This window comes from Empidonax traillii, unplaced genomic scaffold, assembly GCF_003031625.1.
Source record: "Empidonax traillii isolate 1590-97213 ecotype Southwest subspecies unplaced genomic scaffold, ASM303162v1 scaffold150:size1405651, whole genome shotgun sequence".
Classification (NCBI taxonomy): Eukaryota; Metazoa; Chordata; class Aves; order Passeriformes; family Tyrannidae; genus Empidonax; species Empidonax traillii.
This window is the reverse complement of record NW_020955343.1, coordinates 610,981-622,391: the sequence shown is the minus strand read 5'-3', so window position 1 is coordinate 622,391 and position 11,411 is coordinate 610,981. Positions and strand designations below refer to the sequence as shown.

The window sequence follows — 11,411 nt, the reverse complement described above, 5'->3', positions numbered from 1 at the left end:
CTTATAGCCTCCATAAGGAATAAAATCTGCTTTTTTTTTTCTAAATATTTAAGTGGATCTGAAAAAAATTCAAGACAAGTGTATAAATATTTAGCTACAACTTTGGCAAAATCACAAAAGTCTACAATTTTATAACCACATACAAAACACATTAGGGAAGAAGGATCTAGAAGTCAAAAGGACAATTTTCTGGTACAAGAAACATAGACTTCACAGTAGCCTAAAATGCAATAGTATACAGTGCTAGCAAAAGTTGAAAAAATGTTGCAGATCACACTTGCTTAACAGGAAGCTCTAGCAGTGGAAGTATATTTTTTTCATTTTTTAAACCAACAGACAGTAGCAATTTTTTTTTTTTCTCTGTCAGTGTGCTTGTTGAAGGCAAGAGAATTCAATATCAAAGTTACAATTTCTAACTACAATAAGTTACAAAGTTCCATTTCATTAAGATGAAGTTAAGCAACGATAAACCCCCTCCCGTGCCCACCCCCACGCCCCGGTTTTTTGTGTGTGGTTTTTGTTTTTTTTTTTTTTTTTTTTTTTTTTCTAATCATATATTCATCCTTATTTTTTTTTATTATTTTTTTTTCCAGTTTGATGGCTCATAACCTCCTTGGCCCCCTTTTTTTCCACCACAAAAAAATATTTCACATTATAGAGATACACAACCATTGTGAATCTAGTTATGAGTACAGAAAAATGTTCGGAGGCATTTTTCATCAGTGTTTCATGATAATCAAAATGGTGCATCCACAAAGTTTCTCCCAACACATAGCAAGTACTAGACATAGCCAAGACGTAATCAGAAACTTTATACAAAATAGGCGTCGCTTTTTCCTTATTCTCCAGGACTGAGAAATGTGAAAATATGAGAAAAATTCAGTCAATAAAATGGAATTGTTCATGAAGAAGTAGGTTGTTTGCATGTAGATTCTTAATAGTTTAAATAAAATCTTTAAACAAAGTCTTTTTTTTTCCTTTTTTTTTTTGTTTGTTTTTTTTTTTTTCTCCTGTAGCATTTCGATTTGTTGCTGATTCTGCGTGAAGATACTGCTTCCATCAGCATGTCTTAATATACTAAACTTGTCCCCTAAGCCCATCCTCTGCAGCTTGGTGCTACGGTAGGTAAACAAAAGTGACTTTACATTGGCGGGACTACAAGCCCGGACATGGCTAAAAGAGAAAAGAGAAGAGAAAGGAGCCGTTATTGTCACGCTGAGGGGGAAGGCACAGCTGCTTCAAAGCCACCGCGATGCTCAAACGGGACCGGCTGGGAGGATGCAGAGCCGGGTTCCTCCACATCATCCCTGGACCAAGGGACCACGGACACGCACTTTTCACAGCAAAACAAAGGGCTCCTCCTTGGGAAAGGAGGCTCTGAGAAGGATTTTGAGGGAAGGGCACCCTGACTCCTGTGCACAGCTCTCCAGGCTCCCGACAATGCTGCTTACCACAACACCATTCCTTGGGGACATCCCTTCTAACCATCACTTCCTGCCCAGACCTGCCCCTCTCAGAAAACCTCCTTTTCCACAATTCTACTTTATGATAAAAGCAGGACTGAGCAAGCCAAGAACTCTCTCAAGACCAAAGCCAAGGACTCTAAACCTCCTCGCAACTCCGGAGCTCAAACACCATAAAAAAACACTGACAGGACCTGATGGAATGGCCTGAAGTTGTGTCAGGGCAGGTTTAGGTTGGATATCAGGAGAAGGTTCTTCCCCTAGAGGATATCTGGGCACTGAACAGGCTCCCCAGGGCAGTGGTCGCAGCACCAAGGTTGCCAGAGCTCAAGGAGCATTTGGATGATCCCCTCAGACACATGGTGTGACTCCTGAGGATGGTCCTAGGTGCAGGGCTAAGGGTTGGACTCGATGATCCTTGTGGGTCCCTTCCAACTCAGCATATTCTGTAATTCTGTGAGTCTATCAATATCCCTGACCAGCCATATCCTGAGTTTTTTAACAGATAAAGACTGATATGCCAACAACCACTGTTTTTTTCTCCTAGTTAACTCTTTGGTAGAAACATAATTTAGACAGTCTTTAATTTTACTGTTGTTTAATTTTTGCCATAATGATATTTCTCATTAATTTATGTACAACAGATATTAATAAATTTGTTCATGTAGTGATGTGAACTTCAATTTCTCAGTTCATTAATTTCAACAATATTAATTTGTTTCTGATTCGCTGTTACAGCTTTACGGTTTGGAAGAGCCGGGTCCATACACATTTCATAGGTGACACAACTTCCTACAGCAGCGTGGTCTGCACCATCAGCGCTGCTCCAACGGATGCACCCGGAGCCCTGAGCAGTCCTGGTCCTTCTGGCACCATTTCCGGGAAGGATTTGGATGGGATGTTCTCTAAAGCACAGCTCAAGTGATGCCCCTGAAACAGGTTAAAGTTTTCCAACTCTGACACTTTTTTCCCCCGTTAGACCTATCAAATAGGTTGAAATTGAAACTGAAGTTATAATTTCACATTTTTTATAATACTGAATGTTTTAAAGCTGAACAGCAACTGGACTTACAAAATTTAACTGCACAGAGTTATTGACAGAGAGACCCTTTTGACCCAAAACATTTAGTTTCTTCATCATGTTTTCACAGAATCCCAGAATCACTGAGGTTGGAAAAGCCCTCCCAGCCCATCAAGTCCACCCTGTGCCTGATCCCCACCTTGTCACCCAGCCCAGAGCACCGAGTGCCACGTCCAGTCGTTCCTTGGACACCTCCAGGGATGGGGACTCCACCACCTCCCTGGGCAGCCCCTTCCAATGCCTGAACACCCTTTAAAGAACCCTTAAAACAACCCTTCACAAAATCTCCTCTGCTCCACACTGCATCAACCCTGGCCAGCAGGTGACCTTGCCCCATGTTTAGACCTGCCAAACCCCTGCTCTCAGGTTGGCTTGTCCTGTGGGATTCAGTCAACAGGAAACCTGTCACCACGTCACTCTGGTTACCTGGTGTGCGCTTGAACTGGAGGATGCTGGAGATGTTATCATAGAGTCCCAGAACCATTAAGGCTGGAAAAGACCTTTAAGATCATCGAGTCCAACCATCAACCAGCTCCACCACCATGTTCGTCACTAAACCATGTCCTCCAGGACCATGCTGCAATAACACCATCAGCTGATCCATCCCTGCAAGTGTCCAAGGTCAGGTTGGATGGGGCTTGGAGCAACATGGGCTAGTGGAAGGTGTCCCTGCCCATGGCAGGGGGTGGGACTGGATGGTCTTTAAGGTCCCTTCTAACCCAAACCACTCTGGGATTCTATGGTTCTACTGTGTGAAAAATTAGATTATCTACTGCATGCTTTTTTGGGGGTGTGAGGGGGAGGGAAGTCTAAATTTTTTAATTTAACCATTTTTGTCGAATTCTCCCTGTGGCACAGTGGGAGGGGGGTGCAAGGTTGGTGCTCCAGACATTTATTTCACTGTTTTTTTAGTGTCAGCATTTGACAATTGCGAATTTCTGCGCTGTGCTTCCTGCTGTGCAAATTGATACCAAATGCCTTCTTAAAGAAAAATGAGCTGGTTAGTTTTTTAATAATAATTTTAATACTTTCATCCTGGGAAAGACCAGAAAATTAAGCAGGATGCAATTTTAAAAGAGTATAGAAACCCTTGTGCTCTGCATTACAGTCCTATAACCAGCGAGCAATATCTTTCACAATCTATAGAAAGTAAATTACAATTGAAAACCAAATTTTGAACAGATATTGTACTTCCAACTTTGCAGCGAGCCAGTACTTTCTCACAAAAAAAAAAAAAAAACACATTTTATACCTTAAATGTCCATTGTTTTAAACAGGAAAAGGCTCTCTGCCCAAAGGAACACATACATAGGATCCTGCTCTTTAAAAAGTGTGTGAGTACTTGACTTTCTGATCATGGATTATGCAATGGAGGTCATATGGAGTGAAAAAGATTGTGGCCTTTTGGATATGGCCCAAAGACCCTTTTTTTGTAGGCTTAGTCACAGGAGTGAGTCATGGCCACGGGACAGCAGAGAGAGAGGTGTCTCCTCTGTGAGTTGCAGCTTCCGAGCGCTGACCCTGATCAGGTACCAGCTGGCTGGGGATGGATGTGCAGCTGACATGGGTGCAGCAAGGGGGAAGGCAACACATCAGCCCAGGCTGTCATGGCCTGCACCCTGACCCCTCTGAGATTTCCCCAGATTGTCTTCTTTTTTATTTGTTTTTATTCTTAACCTCTGTCTTCGTAAAATCACAGAGTGGTTTGGGTTGGAAGGGACCTTGAAGACTATCTCGTTCCAACCCCCTGCCATGAGCAGGGAGGCCTTCCACCTAGCAGGTGTCTTGGATATCTTTAGGAAAAAAAATATTGGCTAAATGCCACGTTCCCTCTTGGGCAGTAGGTCCTATGGTACAGTGGGTTTTGGGGTCGTGCTTCCTGGCAGCAAGATCTTGCTTCTAGTGAGGAGGGCTCAGGTGGTCCTGATGCTTAGGGTGATGTTAGCACAAGCCAGGAGGCAGAGCAGCTCAACCTCTGCTTTATACTTTGTTAGGAGACAAAAATATCTACCTGAGCTCCATGTGGAGCTTCATAGCTCTGCTCTTATGTTCTCACCATCTGAGGTGTACCAAGAACAGCATTTTTCCCGCACATAGACACATCCTGCAGTGGTCTACCCAGCAAGGATCAGTGCAATTAACCCTGAAATCCCTGTGAAAGGACCATCTGTGTCTTCATTCTTATCCATTCTTATCCATGTCCCTCCTTTTCCATAAACTGAAGGATTTACTTCCAATACAACAACAGTCACCACAAGCTCTTACTTCCCTTTTGGCTTGACCAATGTGTGACCATTCCTAACAGTGCAGACTCTTCATCTGCCACTCAGCTCCTTTACATCCTGCTCTGTAATGAGACTCTGTACTTCAAGATCACAAAAAAAAGAAAACACTTCTGCTGCAGCTCTTGAATTCCAAATTTTAACTTAATGTAGAAAATGTGCTGATCAGAAGACTCTCAAGCTGCTTGCACAGTGTCCAGAAAGCAACTTTAAAAAGGGCTCAGTTTCAATAAATGACTAAGAAAATAGGAAGAAAGAAGCAGAAATTCCTTAAATAACTGTATGGGTCAAATGCAGTAAATAAATACCAACACAGGAGTGTTGGTGGCTTTTCTTTATGATATCTCATGAAAGAAGGGGGTGACAAATTTATCCCTGTCTTGCCACTCAGTTCTGGCTTCAAGTTCAGTTCAAGTCCTCAGTCTGTGAGGACAACAGGAAGTGTTGTCAACATGAAACCATTTGTGAGTTCAGTCTGAATTAATAGTTTTGGCTGGGAGAAGTGATTTTGCCTGTGCTTTGAAGCTGAAGGAACCTGAGTGAGGTGGTGGTGAGGCCCTGGCACAGGTTGCCCAAAGAAGCTGAGGCTGCCCCATCCTTGGAAGTGTCCAAGGCCAGGTTAGACGGGGCTTGGAGCAACCTGGGCTAGTGGAAGGTGTCTCTGCCCTAAGTTGGAACTACATGGTCTTTAAGATCCCTTCCAACCCGACCTGTTGCAGAATTCTATGATTCTGTGTAACTTCCTGAATTCTCACAATACTGAGCATCACTTTGTGGTGCTAATTTGCATAAACAATTCAACTTTTTGTCACAACCCTGCTCTAGTTACCACAACTCACTGCTCTAATTACCAGACCAGAAGGACATTCTTCCTATTTCTCTGGGTCATTCTCCTCAACACAAAATGATTCCGTTCAGCCAGTTGAGGAAAAAATGGCAATTGTTTGTTTGTTTGTTTTTAACACTTCTATTTATTTTCAGTTCGGCTGCTGAACAAAAATCCAAAAGGATTACACCAGATCTGCTGCTTGGTTTGCAGCATCCTAAAATCAGGGATTAGTGGCATTGTTAGGTCTTCACTGGGCTGTCTGGCCAGGGAAAAGCTTAGTCCAGAGCAGGGTGGGGCTCAGCCTAAGAGTTAAATTCATGACCTAGTTAACAAAATCAGTATCGGCTCTTTCAAAGCCATTTTCTGAGCTTTATGTATGAAGCATTTTGCATTTGAGGCTGGAGATGTACAATTATTAAAGGTTTGGGGAGGTGCCAAGGGACGCTGGGTGCTTGGTGCAGGCATTCAGCCCACCCAGTTCTCCTTAAAACCCCACTTTGCAGTAATCTAGAGCTTTTAAGCACCTAAACCCTTGACTATCTGATGGGAAACCCTGTATTTACACACTGAAGTTACAGAAATTCAGATCATTTTAGTTTAGACGTTTAAATAATTGTATTTTTCAGAGTAAATTACAATCAACAAGTTAGTATGAATATATATATAAATATCTGCTACAGAGGAGTTGACTCAGATCTAAGTCATGTGTTACCACATTTGTAATATTTTATTTTGTTTATTTTATTAATTTTAATGTCTTTTATTTCTATTCTTTTAGTTTATTTTAGTATTTTATTTTTAAGATTTTATTTTTCATTACTTTATTTCAGTATTTACTTTTCATAGTAGTGTCTTTTTATAAAAAGAGGAAAGTAGGACACTGGATTATTTTATTAATGGATTATTCTTTCTAAGAATATCAATATAGTTTTCTCCCTACAGTAGTAACATAGTGAAGCTTCCAGCAAAGAAATATGAAAGAAATGGTTAATCTAATTATCCTTTCCTTTAACATTCATCACACAATAAGTTTGCACAGCTGAATCCTCAGCTCTTCCTTGACCTGAGTGCATAACAAGCTCTCATAGGCTTTTATGGGCCAAGAAGTGAAAAAGAAGCTACAGAAACATTAACTTTGAGATCCTGATCTGGAATAATCTGGATTTGTGGCGGACAGGCAGCTCTTTGGGATTGGGATTATGTCTCTCCAAAGTGCCTTCAGATCCCACAAAATGCAGGTGTTCAGAATTTGTTTGGCAAATTAAAATATCTGTCATCTGTTTGCCTGTGAGTGCTCATTGTATCATGGGTGTCATGGTAATACAAAGAATAAATAACACTGTACTGCTAATTCTTAGCTGAGGAAGTCAAGAGCAGTGATGACCTCCGGGGTATGAGTGTCCTCAACCCTTCCTGATTTCGATGGGATCTGAAGTGCTCCAATTCACTGCACAACGAGACTCAACCAGAGGTAAACATTGCAATTATTCTAATCCATCTATAGTCTTGTCTTCTGAATGTCAAAAAATGTGTTAAAAGTGGTATAAAAGGACCTAAGTCTTCTTTTTTGGGAAGAATTCTTTGCTCATATTTTTGTTTTTCTACCAAACATACACTGTATTGTAATTCCTCCTGCCCCACTCCCAGCAGATGACCATGGGAATTCTGCAACTGGTTTATAAGTTATTCCTTGCACTGCCCACACAAAATCACATGGATTAAAAAAAAAGAAAAAAAAAAAAGGCAAAATATTAAAATTGCCTGCCTTAATTTAAATATTCATTTCACTTAGGGATGTAACCACTCTAACACCACAGTAAGAGAGCGAGCTGGGACCACCAGAGCATGCAAACCCCCTGCATACAGGGCTACCTAGTCCAGGGGAAGGTTGGTTCACTGAGTGAGAGCTTAACCTGATTTATATTAACCTGACATATTTGAAATCATTATTGCACCCTACGCAAAACAAGGAAATCACACCACGACCTGCCGGAACGCTGCGGGATTTAAACATCCACAGAAATGTGTTCAAAAAACATATAAACACACGGAGTACATGAACCCTCCAAGAGGCATTCAGGGATACACTATTCCTTTAAAATTCAAGTCACAAACTCCTAAGGGAAAATACCAGAAAAACAACTAGTGCTTTCTCTAATGCAAGTGTTAAAAATGAACTAAAGATCTCAGCAGACCATTTGCGCTACCCTATTTCTCCCCCTGCTTTTGCATCACTACTAAAGCACCGGGAACCTAAAAAACCAAAATTAGCCATGTACCTTTCTCCCAGAGAAATCATCAGGGCTTGAGAGTATGCACCAAAAATAAAAAAAAAGGTAATACACAGAAAATTGAGAGAGATCCAGCTCACCTTGAAGTCCATTTCCATTTGCACTGGTGCAAGATGGTGGAGGAGAGGCTTGGGGCCTGACAACAGGAGCGAAGGCGCTCTTTTGTTTCACTGCAGAGATGACATTGGCAGGTGAGAATGAGAAAATGCCGTGTGTACTGCTACAGTTTGAAGGGAGGGTGACCGAAGAGGCTGCCATGGTAGGGCTTGACGGCACTACTGCAATAAAGCAAAAATAATCAGGACTCAGATTGAGGTTTTCACGGCAAACACGGAAAAAAGAGAGTGATAGGGCCTTGCCTCTTAAAATATATATAGAAATATATATATATATATATAAAAAAAATATATATAAAAAAATAAAAATGAAATGCCTTGGCTTGGCCACTCTCTGGATAACAGGCAAACTCTTTTGTGTTGGACTTTTTTTACGAATTGCGCAGTCCAATTCTTATTTTGTTTTATTTTTGTTTGTTTGTTTGTTTGTTTGTTTCGGTTTGGTTTATTTTTTTTTCTCTGTCTGAGATTGTATTCTGGCACAAAACAGATCAATTTATTATTTTCATTTTTACGTCCAGCCTCCAGAGTCACCCCTCCTTTTATCCAGTAGCTGACAACAGAGGAAAATCAAAACAATGCAAGGAAGTTGATTTTTGTAGTAAATATGAATCTATATGATGATGCGTTACCAAAAATAGACACTTACTGCCGTAAGGAGAGTTAGCTGAGGAGCCATTAAGAAATCCAGGGGAACCTGGTACACCTAGATTGGGCATGCCGGCATTGCCATATCCATTCATGCTATTGCTGACTGTGTTGTAATTGGACTGCTGAGGAGTACTGCTGGGAACATATCCTCGCGGGGAAACACTGCTTGTGTTGCGACTGTAACCTACTGTGTTAGAAACCCCCCCACCCCAAAAAAATAATGTTATTTTATAAGATAGACTTAGGGCTGGGGGGTTTCCTCATGCAGCATATATTACACAGTTTTAATTGATTGCACAGCTTTGCTCTGAGTTGTCTCTCACTGCCCTATCAACTCTTGCAGCTTGAGATAACCTTATCACGCCAACCCTACTTAAATCATCCGCGAGCACTCTATGTTGTCTCTCCTCTTAGCACAGACAGCCAACAAAAGCTCTCTTCGATCCAGCTGTGTCAGGTGCCTTCACGTTTGTCTTTAGGAGCAATTATCAACAGGCTCAAGTCCCGCTTTGTACCAACACACTGCGTGAACTTTCAGCCTCTCCAGACCTTCAAATGCCAGAGCTGACAAGAAAAACTTTTTTGTTGCAGTGATTTACTTTAAAAGGCTGTTTTGGGGTCTTCATTTTGTGATTGATATTTTTATGCTAACAACAAGCTTTCATAAGGTGTAGCCATCAGTGAAAACTAATTCAAGAGCAAGAACAGAATTTTATAAGGCTTATTAGCTTGGAAACGCATTAAAAGACAATCTTTTTAGAAGAGGAAACATAGCAGAATCAGGATTTAAACAACAATTTGTTCCTATCTGAGCAATCAATTTAATAATTACATTGCAAGCAAAAAAAAAATATGCGTTTGAACATATCTAATAATCCTGTTTCCCTCCTTTCATTAGTATCAAAATTAATTTCAAATGCAATATGCTACATGCATTTTCAATTACAACAGGTAAATTAAATCAACTATTACTTTTATTAGTAACATATATGTCACACATGCCTACAAACAAAGTATTTTAAAATCACAGACATCAAATTAGATTTATCTGTGTAAATATTCCAAAACCAGGTGGAGGTACCTAGACATAATTATTTTATATATAAAAAAAAACATACAAGTTGTATATTTACTGTGAATAACAAAGAGCTTTCTACACTTTGCCAATTGCACTTTTTTCCCCCACTAGAGATGCTTTATGATAACAGCAAAATGAAAGAACAGGAAGAATTAAATACTTCGAGAAAGTTAAAGACGGCATTTCAGGCACAACGAGTAGGGAGAGAGAAAGAGATAGGACAGGGCGGTGACATCATCTCGGATTGATGGCACTGGCCAAAAGCAGTCACCAAGGTGGAGGATTAACTCTTGAAATCCCGCCTACCTTGGTCGTTGGCTTGCGATGTTTCGGAGACGTTGACGGCGAGCTGGCTGCTGAAGGAGTTCACCCCCATCATGCCGGTGTGAGCGGGAGTGTTGGCTAGAGTGGGGATCTGGTTGTGGTTGCGGGGCACGCTGTACAACGCCTCGGCAATGTCAGCTGCTCGTTTCAGGATTATCTCCTGGAAAGACAGAACAGGGGGCTCTAACAACCCGGACAATGATTTGCGCAAATAGCCCAAGTCGCAATAACGCTAAAATTTACCGAAGAGGTTCATGTGGAATTACAGTAGGGGTGGGGAGTTTGCTGCATGTTTCAGCAACACCTCCTGTTTTCCTCCCTACAATTCCACCTCAGCACAGTAAGTATAAAGAAATGAAGAAATTAATATAAATTAAAATCAGAGTTTAGCACTGGAAGTCAAGTCAAAATCCCAACACACGTTTTATTCGCCCAGGACAGGAGATGTATTTTCAGCAGTTTGCAAAATACAGTAGGTCTGATCCGCTCGGTTTAGCAGATTTCTTTAGGACTTCCCATTAGTCACTGTATATTTTGGCCCAAGTTCAAGGTTATTCTCCTGCCTTAATGCTTGCTTATGCTTTTGGCACCTTACACTTAATTGTCATTTCTGATGGGCAAACGAGCGGCAAGAGGAGAAGGGGAAGATGAAGCGTTTCCCTCGGAGCATTGCATCACATCAGACTGCCCTCAAGGTGGCTGGCAAAGCCCGGCTGTGTACAAAGGGAACGTGCTGATGCTCTGCCAGCTCTGCAAAGAGCAGGTATTGATCTACACGTGTCAGCATGGGAACAAAGACCGCGTTGGTGACCTACCTGGTTGTTATGGGGCATCCCATATAGGGCTTCAACAAGGTCTGCTGCTCTCTTAAGTAATACTTCCTAAAGGAAAACAAACAACCTGCATTATGTTTCGCTAAGACAAGAGAAGTGCAGTGATGTTGGCAGTTGTAGCACCTATAATTACGAGGAGCCGATAAAGTGGATAAAATACGTCACACGCTCTCCATGTAGTCCCACTATATTTAGTGGATGTATTACAAAGGTAGGAAGGTATTTTGTTTTGGAGGAAAACAGGGCTTGTGGTTTGAAGTCAAAGTTAGAGGCGAGCCTAAAAATAATACTGCATTTTACATCCAGCTGTTCAATTATGATTGACTCGAAAAGGTGTTTGCTGCTGTAGCATGTAGCTCTCGTGCTGAATTAGTGAAATCAGTGCTTGAGGTTTAATGATGTAGTCTTATGGGTATTAAACAAACAAACACATGGTAGAGATATGAAAGGCACAGGCATCACA

General features: G+C 41.2%; 1 protein-coding gene across 8 annotated transcripts in view; it reads right to left on the bottom strand.

The window, feature by feature from the left end:
- Positions 1-541: 541 nt before the first annotated feature.
- Positions 542-11,411, bottom strand: part of EBF3 (EBF transcription factor 3) — a 121,397-nt gene continuing 110,527 nt past the window's right edge. For 3 of the 8 annotated variants that reach the window (XM_027884601.1, XM_027884602.1, XM_027884604.1), the window contains exons 12-16: positions 10,931-10,996; positions 10,098-10,275; positions 8,712-8,897; positions 8,027-8,224; positions 542-1,173 (exon numbers count right to left, since the gene is read on the bottom strand). In XM_027884601.1, coding sequence (XP_027740402.1) covers positions 1,142-1,173; positions 8,027-8,224; positions 8,712-8,897; positions 10,098-10,275; positions 10,931-10,996 — 660 coding nt within the window. In that variant the 3' untranslated portion in view covers positions 542-1,141. Of the gene's footprint in view, positions 1,174-8,026; positions 8,225-8,711; positions 8,901-10,097; positions 10,276-10,930; positions 10,997-11,411 lie in introns of all 8 variants that reach the window. The other 5 variants (XM_027884599.1, XM_027884600.1, XM_027884603.1 and 2 more) reach the window with 3 other exon arrangements.